The 19,027-nt window shown below is 41.7% G+C and overlaps 1 protein-coding gene across 1 annotated transcript in view; it reads left to right on the forward strand.

Moving 5' to 3' along the window:
• Positions 1-7,491: 7,491 nt before the first annotated feature.
• Positions 7,492-19,027, forward strand: part of SMPX (small muscle protein X-linked) — a 307,426-nt gene continuing 295,890 nt past the window's right edge. Inside the window, exon 1 of the mRNA XM_078658931.1 lies at positions 7,492-7,614. Coding sequence (XP_078515057.1) covers positions 7,492-7,614 — 123 coding nt within the window. The remainder of the gene's footprint in view (positions 7,615-19,027) is intronic.

Genomic DNA, 19,027 nt, shown 5'->3' on the forward strand with positions numbered 1-19,027 from the left:
TCAACATCTGAACCCACAATTGCGCCTTTCCCAAACTCGAACCGTACACGACATAACTCAGGCGGATTGGGCTCCAAATCATTCTCCTCTAAATCCTCACAAAGGAAAGTACACATTTTCTCAAAACGTATCTCTGTTTAGGTGCTTCCCACTGATGGAAGACATCCATAACAGATTCTAGCTCATATCTTGTCGGTTCGGTAACCCATTTATGTGCCAAATAATTCAATGTTTCCTTCTCCCTAGAATCAGGCAGTTGGCTACGCAACTGTTTACGCTCTGAGATAGGGGTTGTACTTGTCGCCCCAAAGAGAGGATATAGAAGACTAGTAACAGTACTAGCCACTCTTTGTCGAACAGAGGGAGAAGTCGATGAAAGGACAGGCGGAAGAGCAGAGTAAGGCAAGGCAGACACAGATGCAGTGTCAGGAGAAATACCAGGAGTGGTAGTTGATATAGTAGTCAAAGTTGTAGGAAGCAAAGGCAGAGCAGATGTCAAAGTCGGCGGCCCTTGAGGAGGCTGCACCGGAGGAATAGGAACCAACTGAAGAGCAGCTGGTGGCTGTGGAGGAGCAGGAGGCAATACAACCACCGGTTGAGCAACTAAAGGTTGCGGAGGTGCCATAGCATTCTGCGCATAAGGGGGTGGCGAACTCAACAAATGCGACATTAGGGGGTCTTTTTCAAATTCTTTTGCTGCATCTTGCTGAAGAGGCGGCAAAACTGGATAGCATTTATCGATTACCATTTTCCGTTGCCTGTGCAACTGCTCACTCATCTGTTCTTCTTCGTTATCTTTAAACTGCATAGCAGCTTGCATTATCGAGATACCCCTTTATCTCTTATTTTTCTTCGCTAATTTAATTTCCTTCTGTTTGGCTTCCTTACGCCATAGGCGGAAAGAGTCAAACATCGCCGGCCGGGCTTTCTTCTTGAAAAGTTTAACTTCCAGATTATCTAAGATTTCCGTGTCAAAGCTACCATATTGGGGCCACTTTAAAACACCATCCTTTCTGGTGTATCGGATCCACACTTCATTATATGTGATGGGGCCTACTCCATGTTTCACATACAGTTCATAAGTTGGAGTTCCAATCGGAGGAACCGGACACGAGTCCTCCAATCGGGAATCCCTATTACTACAACCAAGACAAAACAAATTTCCAAGTCTGCTAAGACCAGGCATCTTCGCTCTCTAGTCTAGCTTCAAACTTCAAAGGATTATCGAATACGATATTCTCGTGAATACACGAGTCCTTCGGCTTTGGTACTTGCAAGTTCCAAATCAAATATCCCAAGGGGATACCCAAACTAAGAACCAAACTAAGGACTGGGAGACGCTCCACTTATACTTAACTGAGGTATCGATGACGTCACCAGAAGACTCGTCTATCGTTTCGCTCTACCAATCGTCAAGGGTCCAAATCAGGGCGATAGCCAGGGCAGCAGTCCTTCGTAGCCGTTGGGAAGCGGGGAACCTCACAGCAAAGACTTTCGGACCACGTCGACATGCAGGGGTCGATGAAGTGGCGGCCTTCCTCCAGAATTTTCACACAAAGCTCCTCACGAACCTCTGGCTTGAACTGGTACCGTTGGTATCGCCCCACGTTGGGCGCCAGCAGAAGTACTGGGTTTTTCAGAACCCAGCTGTGTCAGGGTACACCCTAAGACTTCGGGTACTTTCCAGATTCAGACACAGAAACTCAGAGTCTTCTAGGTGAAGTCAAAGATCGAATTTATTGGCTGCAACCAAGTAACAGGCGTCCTAGAAGTACTACACGGTGTATATTCTCAGGAGACTGCTCAATCTTACAAAGCCAGCCTTCTCTTTTTATACAAAATATTACGCTTCGGGCAAACATTCTTAAGTTTACAGTTGACCATTCACATATTTTCACTACAAAGAAAAAGAAGAGTCACGATGACAAGCCCATATTTCAGTTTGTCCAGCCCACAATAAATTATCCGGCAATGCCCAGTATTTTCATCAGATATCGACGGACCCCCAATAAAAACGGGCACCTCCTCCTCGTAAAGCAAGTCATAAAGTAGGAAACAGGGACAGGTGTGTGCAAGATTAGGCGTGGTTTGTGTGTGATGAAAGGTTTATGGCATGTTGTGCCTTGATACTATCTCGTTCGGCCACTGGGAGAGGAACTGACCGAACAGGTTTGGCCTTGGGCAGTGGAGTCAGCTTGCCCAGGTCGCAGAGAAGTCAGGAAAGGTGTACGTGTCCTTCAGAATCGTGTTTGGCCTTAATCATTGGCCTATGTGAGGGCAACTCACAAAATGGCTGCCGTACACAAAATGGAACCCGAGGGTTCAGGACGAAAACTAAAATTTTGAGGTCAAATCGTCACTCCAATATGACGAAAATGCTTGTGCATAGTGTACTAGCCATTCTCGGTCTTCTGATATCAAAATCGTCATGATACGATGGTGTTTATAACACGGGTCCAGAATTTTAAGTACTACACAGGCCAGAATGACAGATTAAAACTTCACACAAAGGCATGTTCAAGGGCTATTTAAGTGGGTGGCACAATGAGTACTGCAGGCCCACTAAATGTATATATTTTACAGGCCTAGGATACTTGTAGTTATACTTTACTAAGGTCTCACAAGTCAAATTAAATGTCCCAATGGGGTGTAAGCCAATGTTACCATGTTTAAAGTAGAGAGCACAAGCACATTAGCACTGGTTAGCAATGGTAAAGTGCACAGAGTCCTAAACGCAGAAGAAAAAGGGGGCTGGAAGGCACAACTTTGGGGGAAAGCCACACCAAGGATGTCATGTCCAACACTAGGTAATTTAACATGGACAGCTGTCTCTCTTTAATAATCAAAATAGAAGGCTTAACCCATTTCTGACTCATCTGTACTTGCATTTTGGTCATATAAGATTTCACTCTGGTCTGCTACACTGAATGTTTGATATAATATTCAACATTGCACTTTTTCAGTAACCACCACTGGAATAGCTTTTAACCACAAATATGACCTCTTAGTAACTGAAACGGAGAAAAGTCAGTTAGATTATTGACTACTTTGACATACTTATACTCATCCTAACCTAGTTTAAGGACACATTACAAAATATATTTGATCTACTCCTCGCAACTCTATCCTTTGCTGTAATCGTGAAGAAAGGCAGGGTGGAGTGATTTCCATTATCCACAATGACTCAACCCAGTCCGTTACGGGTTAAACAGAGAATGTACAGCACCATTCAAAGTGGAGAGGGGAGTGAGGCAAGGGTGCATTTTGGCACCATTCCTGTTCATTCTTTATACTAATGCGTTGGAACAGGAGTTGGTGTCAAATGCTAGGGACCCGCCATATGTAAATAAGCGCCCGATAGTCTCCCTCCTCTATGCTGATGATGCTGTACTTATGGCACGCACCCAGATTGGTTAACAGAGGGCTCTTACTTTTTATACTAGTTTTATGGACACCCTGGGTCTGAAAATTAACGCAAAGAAAAGTTTTATAATGACCTGCGGGTGAGGGAAACAAAAGTGTAGAAGTTTTCAAGCTGGAGGTAGCAGGGTAGAATCTATTAAAACATTTACATACCTGGGTGTTTTATTTAACCACACTGGGTCCTGGACACAAGCTATCAAGACCAGAGGCCTCCTGTTTATGAAGTCCACAGCGGCATTGATACATTTCTCCAGAACAACTGGGTAAAAGGCCACCTGAAATTCTCTTGAAGATTTACAAGGCCAAATGTGTGAGCATAGCTACCTTTGGGGCAGGTATATGGGGGCCCGGGGACCCCACGATTGTACACCAATCCAGCAAGTTGAAAACGCTTTTTTAAGATTCATATTGGCAGTTCCTGTAAGTGCCTCAGTTTTTAATTGCCATAGCGAGTTAGGTATCCCATACATTTCAGATTTAATTAAGGCACAACCTGTGCTGCTTTGGCATTGAATTTGGACCTCCACAAGCACAGTGCTAAATAAGGAAATCCTAACCGATGCAATGAGATTAAACCATGCAAACAAGATCATCTGGTTAAGATACCTGAAAAACTTTATGCAAGACATAGGGCACCCAGAGTATTTCCTCAGACTGGAAACGATGAATTCAATACACCGGAAGGAGTTAAAAAAAGTTTGCATGGCTGTCTTGAAAGCTAACAGGTTAGCTCTGGAAGCGAACAAACCCACGGTGGTCCAGCACCAAATAATTACTATAACATATAACATTCAACCGTATCTACTGTGCTCTATGGAGGGATATGATAGATACGTGTTAACATATTTGAGATTTGAGTCTTTTCATCGTTTGATCAGTTACCCTGACATGAACAATTGTTCAAGGGATCTAGGCCTGTGTCCGTGTGACTACATCTCTTCACAAACAACCAGTCATGTAATCCTATTCTGTAAATTCTATGCTAACGAAAGATGTAGATGGATTAAACCCTAATTTAAAAAAGGGGGGCTGTAGACAATGTCGCCCAGCTCTACTGTATCTACAGATGTAGGGTAGCTACTATTGCATCGCAACTATGGTGGGTTTCCTGAAAAGTGCATTGAAAGCAAGGAAAACTATAAATGCCTAGAAGTTGAGGGGACAGATATAAGTAGTTTTAATATTGTGATGCATTATTTCGGCACAGAGATCATATGCTATAATTACATAAATAATAGGAACAACTGTAGCAAAATGAATGTTTCTATGAAATGTATATATTTTATGTAAGATCATTGTATTTTTAGAACTGAGATGAGATGTTTATGTTGACTGCTTATATGATTTTATATGCCTAAAATCGAATAAAGCTCGTTTTGACTTGACTCAACCCAGCGTAGATATCTTTCCACTGACAAATTTCGTTCCTTCAAATGCTTATATCTAGATGTCTCTGCCTATAACACCTTGGCAATTAAACTAAACATCATTTACTATCCCTTAGAAAACATAATTGCATTACTGGAAGAATGCATGTACTTCATCAACCCCAAGTGATAATCAGCTTGATTTCTACCTTTCTTCAAGACAATGAGCTCATAAACACACTCACTCATAAGGGTCCATAATTGAATTGATCCCTGCTAAAGAATTCCTTCAATGAATTAATGACCCTGTTTTCGTTAACTAGTCAGACCATAACCAGATCCCTTTTCCCTTAGCCCTTGTCCACAGTGAAATGCTAGGTTAACAAAAAAACGAATCTTTTTGGTTTTGAGACATCAAAAATATATATATGATGACACTCGCCTAGAAGGCTATGAGGACCCTCCTCCATATTGGACAGCAAAAAGACATCATTGTTGTCACAGCAAAGTATAATTTTTTAATATAAGCCCTCATGTACAAGTGCACTCCTTTGAAAAGTAAGAAAAGTTCAGACATCCTGCCCCATAGTTCTTTTAAGACCTCTATGAATAAAGGAGATCCCTACGGAGACTTGGGAAACCTTGCAGACAATCACCATGTTTTGTGACTATTACTCGGCTCAGACCTGCCAGAAGCACCTATAAATACACACATTATCAGGTCTAAATCCTCACATATCAAATCTGCCAAAAATTGCACAAGGTGTCTATGTGCCAACAACCCCACCATGGCCAGACCTAATGGAGGTAAATGAATCCAAATGTGAAGAATCTGAAAATTATTTTATTGAAAATGTCAAATCTATCGAACTGTCACTCCCTTGAATCCCTATTCACTTGCATTACGCTAATGTTACATTGAAAGCCAGCCATCTTGGTCTTACTTTACCACCACCTCCTCAGAGCATGAAATTCTCAAAACAATTTGCAATATCAATCCCTTGGACCATTTCACAGACTCAGTGCTGGGTAACATTTTAAAAAGACCTGGCCAAACACTTGTTACCATACTGGACCAACCTAGTAAACATATTGCTAATCTGGCTCAGTTGGACACCCATGCACCTTTAGGATGCCCAAATGTTTCTCCGGTGTAGTAAAGTGTACCTCTGTGGGCTTCAATGATGGACAAAAAAGAAATGGCATAATTTGCCCATCCGATATGAATTTGAAATTGTTGTCAAAGATAACACAAACATTGTGAACCTTCGGAAGTGGCCATACCATATGCTGTTTTGTGACTAGTTTCTACTCAATGAAGAGGGATGTGGCACAATGTTTAAAAGTGTTGTGTTGCCAGTTCTTAAATAAAGGAAAGGTGATTTTAAGCAGAGCTTGTTTCTGTGGGGAGCGTTTTCATTAATATCGAAATATTGGAACACAAGCAACCCACCCTCGTTTCACTCTAGTTGGGCGTCATCAGTGAGGTGTAACTAAAGTCCTGGGGCACAGTGAGCAAGAGACACCTATTTCTGCATACTCTTGGCACACAGACAGGATACCACAGTGCCACACAAAAAGTAGAATTATTTCAAACGTCTTGGCCACTAGCAATCTCTTATGCAGTATTTCAGTCCACTGTCTCTTACAAAGATACTCAAACAGATGAAACTGGAGTGGAGTTGCCTGTGTTCGTGTTCATAGGACACATGGTCTGGCAGTTTCCGCTGCCGGTTCCTATGGCGGCAGGACCATTACTGATATGCATACTGTTACTCTCCATCTGGAGTGATGCAGTGATCAGTAAGCAGATGGCTGGAATGCAGCCTGAGTGAATGCCATTGACTGAGAATTTTGCAAGCATTCCACCGATCACCCTTTGTTGTTTCCCTGCGATGTGGCAGCTTTTATTGCCAAATTGGAAGCAACAATTGTAGGAAACTAGTCGCAAATTTTTGCCCCATCCCTCTGCCCCCTTTGAGCAACGAGAGCCCCACTCACCCCAATTTCTAGTACGGTTTAATGTCTCAATATCACTTTGTAATTGGGACCTACCAAATCCCGAATTTTACATTATTAACACTAGGAAATTACATGATAACATGCAACAATTCACCTCGAATGTGCATAGATTTAAGGGGTAAGAGTGTCAGGCAGATGAATGATATATTGTTGTGTTTCTAAAAGAATGAAACAACGAAATTGATTGTGCAAGGACCTTTATCAAGACGAGGCATGTTCTTAGTTACAGACTTTCAATGCAATATATGTTGCCTAATCAGCCAATCAAGGAAACCAGAAATTAAAAATATGTGCTAGCCTGAAAATATATCTAGATGAAGCGTTATAATGTTAATAATGTTGATGCCCTCATTTATTTTTTTATTTTTACCAGGGTGAGTGCGATATATTTTGCTGCAGTACGTTTTCCTTTTGACAGACCTTTCTGCAGCCTATTTTTAGGATTGTTTATATTTTGAAAGTATACACACTTCACCATTCTAACATAGCATTAGAGCAGAAGTCATCTGCAGCTAAAGTTTCTGCAATGAATTGTGATATTCACATGAGTTATACGGAAACTATTCTGAGTTGTACACTACTGTGCCAAGTATTCCTTGATCTTTGGTCGCCCACCACGGTGTTAAATAGACAAAACTTATTTCCCTGAATGCTATGACACGACTGTGTTTTTATCATCATGGTGCACAAATTACAAGGCTATTTTGCTTTACAGGCTAATATCAACATCCCGATGGGTGCTTTTCGACCCGGAGCTGGACAGCCGCCAAAAAGGAAAGAATGTACACCAGAAGTACAGGAGGTGAGACACATAATCACGTATCTTACATCACACTTTTTTTTTTATCTTACTCAATAACAGCAGCTATTGCTTGTTATGTGGTATTATGTTACATTAGGTTATGTTACAATTAATTTGTAGAGCACGTTCATGCACATGCGTTTTGGCGCTTTAGGAAGACACAACCTTAAAATATAGCAGTGACTAGGGAAAAAGGGAAGACGATTTTTGTAATTAAAAAACAGGTAATCAGCTGGCATCTAAAGTAGAGTAGATGTATTTCTACTCTCAAACTCAAGGGGAAGAGATCCACAGTTTGGCCGTTGTTGTAGAAAAAGCACTGTCTCCACAAGGGACCAGCCTGGTCCTAGAAGTGGCAAGCAAGAATTGGTTTGTCCATCGGAAGGCAAGTAAAGGCTGCTAGAAGAAAAATGTATTTACCAGAATAGAGGGTGATTTGAGGTGCAGGGATGTATGGACAATTGTTATAGCGATCCAATGGTTTGCTAGTGTAGAGATCACAATACTGGTGACATATACAATCTTCCGGTAGTTTTTGAAACCCCTCTTGCCACAGTATTCTGAGCAAGTTGCAATCAACTGAGGATTTTGTCTGGAGGGTCAAAGTAGATTGAATTAGCATAGTCAAGATGTGATTGAAGCATAGCATTCATTACTGGGGTATAGCAAGATAGATCAAGAGAAGGATATATTTTAATAGGGAAAGGTGGGTGAAACAGATGCTGCCCACATTCATGGATTGGGCTTTCAGGTACATGGTATTGTCAAAGAGAAAACCTAAATTCTGCACCTCTGTCAAAGGAACTCGGGGACTGCCCATTATACCTGGCCATAAGGTTGTGTCGCGCTCTGGGCCCGTAAAAACAGAGGAAATCACGATCTTGAGAATTGAGCCTTTCAGGACCCCGCCGAGCCTTAGAATAGTATGGGGAAAAAGAGACGACTTGTGACGTTCCCCAAATCAAAGATTTTATCAGCCTCAGGACAGTACTGGTGATACCTTCTTCTTCCAGGGTCTTAAACAGAATGTTGTGGCCAGTTATATCAAATGCAGCCAACAAGTCTGAGAGGTCTTGCATGCCGTTTCTCGTTTAAGAGGGAAGTGAGAAGATCATTGCGAGCTGATAGGACCACAAGCTTGGTGGTATGACCAGGACAAAAGACTACTTGTTGACCATCCAGTAGGCTGTTAGATTCTGCAAACTCTTGAAGCTGACTCAAGACTACGGGCCAGATGTACAAAGCTATTTATCATTTCTTAATGGGCCTAATCGCTACTTTGGCTGGTAAGAAATGCTAAATAGCCTTTTGGCATGTACAAAGGTAATTTGGGAATCACCAAATGTCATTTCTACCCAGTAGTAATCGCATTTTGTGACACCCGAATAGGAAATCGCAAATAGGGATTTTCAATTTGCGATTTCCTAAGCACATGTACGAAGCATTTCCTAAATGCGAATTGGGCATTTAGGAAATGCTGCTACCATTGACTCAAAGTCAATTGTAACCATGTGCAATTAAAATAAAACACTCGAAAATGCTTTCTTTTTTAAGTGCAAGAAGGCGCACACATGCCCCTAGGGCTTTTGTGTGCTTTATACATGTGCCACTTTTCTCAGGGTGCAGCAAGTGGGGTCTTAGGCTGAAGGTCACCCTTGGGTGTGACACCAAGTACAATAGTTCTGTTCTCATTTTTTGATGTGTTTTTAGTTCTGAAAAGGAGGCATGCATTGGTTGAGTGCAAAATAACTGTCAAGGTGTGGTTTCAGCGTTGTAGTAATTTTTCAAATATGAGGCTTTGTACCCATTGATCAGGTACTAAAATACAATGTGCTTTTTAGGGGCAACTAGCCAAGATGCTTAGAGACTTCACTCTAAAGCCCTTAATTTGTAAAAAAAATAAAATAGTGTATAGAGAGTCCTTATTTTTTAGTGGCCAAATGCCAATGTTGTCTTAGCAAAGCCAGCCTTTTGTCCAGCATCACTTTGAACAGAAACAAATTGGTGCCCCTGTGAACTGACTGTAGTCCCACTCCTCCCAAGTTCCTCCCCCAAATGTTTATGCAAAGAATTCATCACACCACCTAAAAGCCATCTTAAGATGCAGCTGATAGATATAAACTGTACAAATAACAGGTAATATGCGTTTGGTCATTATGGCTTGTCCCATGGCCACAATTATATATTTGTTTTTAAAGTACACTGGTTTGAAATTAAGAAATACATGGATTATATAACACACTATTCTGTAACATGCATTGACAAAGCAACAGGAGCTATTAGAATAGACAACGGGGCTTTGGCACACGCTGACGACTATGGAGTAGAGAGCTAGAGAGCATTGATTGCCACAGAAGATAACTAAATACACCTGGTAAAGCCTGGCAACCTGAACCATTACCTAATTTTTGGGCAATTTTTGGGTGAAGAACAAGAGTCCCCAACCTCCTATGCTGCTCTTTCATCCCAGCTACAACCCAGCAAACACCAGCAAACACCAGTGATAAAGCCGTGAGGGGAACGGCTCCTTCTTGGTTGCTGGAGCGCCGCGGAGGGAGCGGACCACGGACCACAGAGCCGGGAGTGGGACATCTCGACGCAGCCGTGAGGGGAATGGCTTTTCCAACTACAGCCCCCAGAGTTCCCTGCTCGGCGCAGGCCTGGTAACGCCACAGCAGCGACACCTCTTGCAGCACTAAAGCGCTCTCGCCTCACGCAACGCGGGACGCGCGCAGGTTGGCGCCTGGCGAAGCCCGGGCCAAGGGCAGGGCCATCTAAGGCCGTCAGAGGCCAAAGGAGGCCGGGCTGGGCCACCCTCTTTGGCTCCTACGAAGATAAGGTACCTGTGGCTTTAAAACTTTGATGCTAAATTGCTGAAAGTGCTGCCAAATTCTTAAGTGCACAGTTTATTTCTCTTTTATACTTGTATTCTGGGAGATCTTAATTGTATTTGAAAATGAGTACGCGGAAAGGTGCTGCTGGCACGCTTGATGACTTCATAACTAGAGCAGAGTCAGTATGGTGCTGTGAGATTGAAATAACACTAGGAAGGCTCTCACTTGACCCCTCAAACTTCCCAACATACAGACAATCTACTAATCAATCACTGGATACTGCTTCACACCAGAATGAGGGTAGATGTTCCCAAATTTCCCAAACAAGTTTGAACAATTCTGCGACTGAAACATCACAAAAAGAATTAGGGGTAGCTGGGATTTTTATAAGATTACGGCCCCAAAAATCAGGAGGAGCATCGAAAGGTAAATCAAAGATTTTGACGAAGGAGAAAAAATCCAGTGAAAAGAAAGGGAAGCCTGGCACAACAGCAAAACCTAATAAAGGGGACAGAAACGTGCAAGAACTTGAGGAGGTTATATGTAGATCAATCAGGGTCCAAATGGACACTGACTATCGTTTGAACCAAGGCAAACATGATGGGGGGTGGAAGGTGAAGATCGTAAATTGGTGAACATTTTTAAAAACGCCTTAGATTTGATACAGTCTCAGATAGATGAATGTTTAAATTCAAAATTGATAGTTTTCGACAGTAAAATAAATCAGTTAGATCAGATGACTGTGAAATTATGTACAATAATTGAAGATGGCAATAGGATAATTAAGGATGGGGTTTGTTTATTATCTGACTTGAAGGCCAAATATATGGAAATTGAAGAAGTTAAAAACGTTGTACAAAGTTCTAAACAACCAAGTTCTGTTCTGGCAAACCACGGTAGGGCGGGGCGTAGTTTAAAGGGACTATTGAATTGCATGCCCCAGAATGACACCCCCGTTTTGCCCATTAATAGAAGGGATTGCACAGGGAATGCCAGCATGAGGGCGATTATCCATAGCCCAAGGGGGACCGATTTGATCCCCAACACAGATATCCTGAGATTACCTCCAGCTGCATGTCCCTACATATTAGTGTTATCGGGTGTGCCAGTCCTAACAAGAGATCAGAAGAAAAAAAAAAGGTTTAATCCACATAAGATGAGTGAAATTTTGATGGTGAGAAGGGTAGGCTGGGTAGGTGTTTCACCTAAAGATATACAAGGTGACTGCATTGTTGTGAATTTTAGACACCCTCATACTGTCCGTAAACTATTAAAAGCACATGAGGAGATGCCAACTCAAAACTCTAATATCCATGCTCTACCATTAGGATATTTTTACAAACCATCTGTAACAAGACCGATCCAAAATTCTGGGATTCTCACATTTCCCAAAAACCTCGAATAGTTTTGACGAATTATCCTCTCTGGAGGCAGTTGATGGACCACAAATGATGGACAACAAAGTCCTAGAAGTGGAAGTGAAAGTGGCACATACAGAGCGCCTTTTAGAGGGAAATGTTACTTGTCATGAGGATTTGTTGGGAGGGAAAAAACAAGATGGTTGCGAAATTATATTCCCTATTCCTACACAAAGTTCATTGTGTGAAACAGCGATGTTTAGGAGAGTCAATGGCGCAGAATTTATGCCAAGAGATGTATTACCTAGTGCCATGAGTCCCTAGCGGGTTTGGGCAGAAACGTCAGAGACCCTGAATGGAATAATTATATTAATACAAGTGATATTTGTACCCTTCAGGAAACTTGGGCTCCAAAGATCGTACATAGGGTAGGATATACAACCTTTCAAACAAATGCAGTTCCATCAGTGAGAGGAAGGCCCTCGGGTGGCCTCATAATTTGGGTGAAAGTGACTTTGAATATTGGTGTCACCCAATTATGTATTGATTCACCAGATATACTTGGAATCAAAATAGTCACTGAAGACAAAAGGGTTTTCCACCTATACAATGTTTACAACAGACCATGCCCTTCATATAGGGAGTCACCAATAATAGAAAAACTGGACTCACTTTAAAATGTATTAGATCTAGGAATAAATATAAGAGTAGGTGGCGACCTGAACTGTAATTATGAACCCATTACAGGGCTAGAGAACCTGCTAGAGGACGAAGATAGAGCTAACAAGATACCAGCATTGAATAGCAGTGGGACGGTCCTAGGCACTATTTTAGTTCTCCAAATTACAAGGGTAATGGCTGGCCACGGTATGAGGGCATTTAATGGACGTCTACCATCGGACAGTCCTAAAGCCCCAACCTTTTTTAGAAACAAATGCCAGAGTAAAATTAATTACCTTATCTTATCATCGGACATTTGGTTGTTTGCTGTAGATATGGAGATCAGACCAAGAACAGAAAGCGACCATTGCCCGCTTGAATTCGGTTTTTGTACGAGTTTACTGTTGAGCCAGAGTGAGAATGGAAGAATATGCCATACAAACCCAGATGACGTTATAGTCCGCAACAATCGTCGCACAGTTAAATGGGCTTTCATACTGGAAAATGGAGATCTGTTCGCTAATATGTATAGCTCTTTCGCCAACAGTTTCGATACATATGATACCTCCCAAGATGGGAAAAACGCATTCCTAGTTTTACACACGAGGTTGTTCGAAGAACTCATCCCATTAATGAAAAAAAAAACAAAGAAGGGGGGAGTTGGTAACTCTCCGTTAGTAGGGAAATCTTGGTTTAATAGGGAATGTCGTAGTGCAAAGTTGGTCCTGGTCCACGCAATAAGAAACACAAATATTTTAGCTGTCAAAGAGGCCAGGGCTAAATATAGGAAAATTCAAGAGAAGGCAAAAACTTCTTGGGATGAGGGAATTTGGTCCAGTATGTTATCTGCTGCTAAAAAGAGGGATCAAAAGTTGTTCTGGGAAATAGTGGCAAAGAAAGAAAAGGGATCTCTGGAGGTCTTTCTTGATGAGACTACCTGGATCGATCATTTTACCAAGTTATACGATGTCCGTGAGGGGGATCAGGCCCTTCCTGATGTTAATATATTGCCAACTTCAAGTGAGGAGAGTTTAGTCTTACATTTTGACATGCAGGAAACAGAATTAGCAATCAACTCAGTTAAAAACGGGAAGGCTCCGGGACTTGATAAAATACCAGGTGATTTATATAAACATGAAATCAATATTTGGGTCCCCTACATTAACCGTTCATGTAATGTTGTAGCTGCGGGTGCAGATCCCCCGGATACATGGAAAGGTGCGGAAATAATTACCATTTTTAAAAAGGGCGATAGGAATGACCCCGCAAACTATCGTCCTATTAGTTTAATTGACATCTTACAGAAATTATTTGCAAGGCATGTTTTAAATCGGATAAATATTTGGATGGACGAAGAATCAGTGCTTACCAAGTTCCAAGCGGGGTTCAGAGCGAAAATAAGTACTATCGATCAGGTCCTAAGGTTTGTTGCCTGTGTTGGAAGTATGTCACTTTGAGAAAAGGTCACTTGTATGTAGCATTTGTAGACCTTCGGGCGGCGTTTGATTTAATCCCCCGAAAATTGTTATGGGAAACACTTAGGCACCAAGGGCTACCGACCAACCTCTTAGAGCAGGTTATAAAATTACACAGAAATAACTATGCAAAGGTTAGGTGGGGCCCAGGTGGGGAGCTAACAAGACAAATACCGATAAAGAGGGGAGTCTGTCAAGGATGTGTGTTGGCCCCTACATTGTTCTCCCTGTTCATCAACGATATTCCATCTTGTATGGAGGATTGTAGTAACGACTCTCCAAAATTGGAGGGTGAGAGGGTCTCATCCCTCCTTTTTGCCGACGACACTATACTTATATCCCAAACACCCGGGGGTCTGCTGAACTTATTGGATACGTTTCAGATATACTGCAACAAAAAGGGCCTTGAGATTAATGTAAAGAAAACAAAATATATGGCTATAAACCCTCATAAAAATTTCAAGGAAAATCTGATGTTAAATGGACATAAATTAGAACATGTCCAGAACTTTAGCTATCTGGGTGTTTCCTTGGATTCTAATTTAACATGGAAAACCCAGATAGAAAAAAGTGAAATAGTATTTACGAAAAACCTGTTACCCATAATGAAAAGACATGGTAATAGCCTAAATAAAGTAGTTTCACCAGTCCTAGAGATTTTTAAGTTTAAAGTACAATCAGCTGCACTATATGGGGCAGTACTATGGGGACCCATGGGTAAGAAATCTTTTGAAACTGGTGAAAATAATTTTTATAGGGCACTGTTAAGACTACCGGTCAGCCCGCCGTTGGTACCACTTTTCTTAGATCTCAGTATGAAACGTACTGACCATCATGCAATCTTGAGACCCCTGATGCTCTGGGCCAGACTTTGGTCGACCTCTGAGCTGACAGATTGCAAAGATAGTCTAAAAGAAATTATGGAACTGGATTGCTGTAACAAAGTTCCATGGCTCAGACATGTAAGATCTTGGTTAACAAAAATTGGCCTGGCATATTTTTGGGATGATCCATCTTTACTAAATCGAACATCAAAGAAAATGTTAAAGTTGTAATTTTGGGCATATGTGAACCATGACGTGTTGAATGGAAGAGTATAGGGATCGTTAACAAATAGCTTTTTAATGTTTAAAGATATAGCACTCTATGAATGCTTCCTCGATGAGGTTTACCCACCACTTGCCAAAACACTTTATATGAAATATAGATATGGCATCTTGAGGACAAACGCCTGTGCATCAAGGTGGTCTCAAAATAGCAACAATCAATGCACCCTATGCCCGAGTCAGGTAAAGGAAGATGATTTACACATTTTGTTATTTTGCCCGACATACGCAGTACCTAGAAAAAGATGGATCAAACCCCTCTGCCTAAATATAGGCACAAGATTATATAAAGAGGCTGGAAGAATTTTAAAATCTGATACCAGCCAGGCTATTGTTTTTGGTATCAGTAGATTTTTGTTAGCCACAAACTTTATAAGATTCAAAATGGGCCTAAAACTATAGCAGAATTTCCTTGTCTTAAATTCTTGGTAAGTACTTTATGCTACACTGCTACAATGATTGGGTAGAATAGTTTTGATAGCACTTTCCATTACTGATAGTGTTGGTTAGTTGCATATTTATTCATGAATTGTATATATATTCATTCTATACACATGCTTCTTATACTTTTATCATTTATTGATATTTTAAATGTAATTATATCTGCCCATTACTGTTAGTGTTGGTCAGCTGCGTATTTATCCATGAATTTTATGATATTCATTTTATACACATGCCTTTTTATACTTTTAATTATTTATTAATGTTTAAATGTAATTATATCCGCCCTCAAAACTGTTATCCGGGATCTTATTGAACTGCTCTTTACTTTGTTGCCACTCCCTGTTATATGTTATAAGCTGTTTTGTAACGCGCTCAATTACTACAGAGTATCCTGGCGCGGTATACTGCTGGGGAACCCGTCCTGGCTTTCCCTGTGGGATGGTCCCTACTGGGAGTCCCCAAGGTGAAGCCAGGCATCCCCAGCGTTGATGGGGCCGTTGTGGAGATTAGGCAAGCTAATGCCCAGAGTTGCCAAGTGGGACCCCTGGGTAGAGTAGGCACCGAGGCGAGAATTATCGAGTCTGCTGACCCTGGTCCACAACCCTGGCGCGTCGGCAATTGAACCCTGGTCCCGGGCCGACTCCTGCCTCCGGGTCTGCCGCCTCTAACCAGTGAGCCACACCACACCACTCCACTCCACCACTATCCCTATCATGATACCATGTTTAAATGAATTGTGTTTTAAATATAATTGTACATGTATTTTTTATGTATCTTTTATGGTACTAAATGTACCGAAATAACGATTTTGAAATGAACAGGAGCTATTTTTTGACAAGGAAACTATTTGGTGGGATGAGAATGATGTAGGTTGTGTATCTGAAGAGGGAGGGCACACATTAAAATAAAAGTGGGTTCTGAACTCCATTATACCTTCGTTGTAAGCCGTAGTGCACACTGGAAGCAAGCGATGTGTGAAGCGATCTTCCTATTGCATGGGCTTCTTTAATGTACTATTCAGCAAGGCCACTGTACTCTGAATTGCACAGAGCACTTCTTAGCACTGCTGCTATGCCTTAAACTGGATCATAGTAGGGCTTCTATACTTGTAACAGAACAGTTTGGGCATTACCTCTTACTTGGAGGAACAAACTGAAAATATTACTGAATCAGTACAATCTGCACTAGTGGAATTAAAGGGTTAGGAGATTTGGCTATGTGTTTAGATTTTTGGAGTCTCAATGAAGAAGTTTCGGTGGACTCTGATCCTTTACTTAATTTACATGAAATGGTATCTACTTTGGTCAAGGTATCTGTTTTTTCAACGTTAGATTTAGTCAATATATACCAGCAAGTTGCTTTGGATGGTGATTCCAACTATTTGTTTGCGTTAGAAATAGGGTGGGTGATAAATTCCGCTCTGCCGGAGGACTTGGCAGAGTTTTGACCACTCAGATTCTGCCACATGCTGCCAACCACTACAAGGCGGAGATTTTTCTCACGCGTGGCTCACCAACATTAAGTTGGCAAACATTAGGTTGGCAAGCGTGAGCGAGAATTGGCTTCCTCTAGGGCAATTTCCAGGCACTAGTAGGGCACCAGATGAGATTTTCCCATTGCGGACAGTCACGGGCGGTTGTGACCGTTCGCGGTGGGAAAGCTGCCGCTCCAGTAGAAAATCTTTTCAAGCAGCAGCATACACTCCAGTAGCAGCGCTCTCTGACACACAGCATGTGGCCGTTAGCGCTGATTTTTCAGGGCGGAACAAGCTCCCGGTGCTAAAAATCAGCGCAAGCAGTGCAATATTCCGATTTCTGCCTGTTCGCAAAACTCTGCAGAATCTCGCAGAGTTTTCGTGTAACTCTGGAGAATTCCACAGAGTGATACTCCGCGAGTTCCGCCCACCACTAGTCAGAAGACATATGTTGCTGTTGTAGAATGCATATAGTTTTAGCTGGTGACGTTTCTGACTTATAGAGTTTAATGAAAGAGACCTTAGAGGGAACTCTGGAGTCAGTGGCTTTTCAGGATGATATCCTGATTTTCTGAAAGTATCTTGCTGAACATCATACAAATGTATCTAATGTTTTGACAGCTCTTCAGGAAAAAGGTCTCATTCTAAAATTTGCCAAATATAAATTTCGTAGAAAGGAAGTGAAAAAATATAGGGCATAAGATTGTTAAAGCTGGAATAAAACTCAAGCACTGTCACATTGAAGCTATACTAAAAGCAGCTACTCTGAAACAAATGAACTACTTGTGGCTTTTCTTGGTCTGTTTTAAATGTATTCTAAGTTCATAAAGAATATGCCACAAAAGTAGAACAATTGAGTTCCTTCCTGAAGACAAATGTGAAATAAGCTTGAAGTCACGATCAAAGTGAGGCTTCTGAATGATTGAAAATGAGTTAGTCAGTGCTACTTGAATTAAACCTTTTGTGGTAGGAAAAAAATATGAACTATATCATTTGAACACGAAATTTGAGAGAAACAGAAAGACTTAATTCTGTAATTAGCCAATCGGGCTTTGGAGGGAGGAGTTTAGGCACCATGAGCTTTACTGTCATTGGTTGGGAGGTAGCTAATCGGGATTTGTATGTAATGAGCTCTGGGCCCTCATTAAGGTGGCGGCAGCACTATCGTGCTGCACTCAGAGTCACTGTGATGTTAAGTTTTAATCGTTTAACTGCATTTGCACACACTTACTTTCATGTGCTGTTTAGATGCGCTGAACTTTGCTCTCATTGGTTGGGGGGTTTGCAGGTGGTCGTTCGTAATGAGATATAGGCCCTCATTAAGCTGGCAGCAGCACTGTCCCGCTGCACTTAAAGGCTCTGTGATTTTACATTTTATCTTTTAGCTGCATTTGCTCACACTTACGTTGCCATTTTACACAGGCTTTAAATGATAGAGGGCCTCATTTAGGAGGCTGTCCGTCACTTTTACGCCGCCAGTGCGTCACTTTCTGTGATGCACATGTGGTTTAAAAAATGCACCTTGTTGCGCCATATTTACAAAGTGACGCATCTAGGTAGATGCGTCATTTTGTAAACCCCTGCGCCACATTATACCTGCGCCTGGTAGAATGTATGCAAGGGGGGCGTTTTGACGCAAGAAAGGGTCATGGAAGTGACGCAGTGAAATCTATAAGATTTCACTGCGCCATTTCTTGGCCGCTAATGCGTCAAAATCTTACGCCTGCTTCATGGATGGCGTAAGCCTGACGCAGGCACTAACAACATGGGACTTGCCCATGTGAAAGTACACATTGCTGGAGTTGCGTCACTTTTGTGACACACCAGCAATGCGTCACTTTCCCGCCTACAGATACGTCAGAAATACTGACGTATCTGTAACTCATTGCGACATGATGCGTCATATTATAAATATGACGCATCAATCATGATGCAAGGAGTGCGCACGGCTGCTTTCACGCAGCGATGCGTCATTTCTCATAAATGAGGCCCATAGTCTTTAAAAATTGCATTTTTCACATGCTGTTTAAATTTAAACGCACTGAGCTTCACTCTCATTTGG

The sequence above is a fragment of the Lissotriton helveticus genome, chromosome 8 (assembly GCF_964261635.1).
Source record: "Lissotriton helveticus chromosome 8, aLisHel1.1, whole genome shotgun sequence".
NCBI lineage: Eukaryota > Metazoa > Chordata > Amphibia > Caudata > Salamandridae > Lissotriton > Lissotriton helveticus.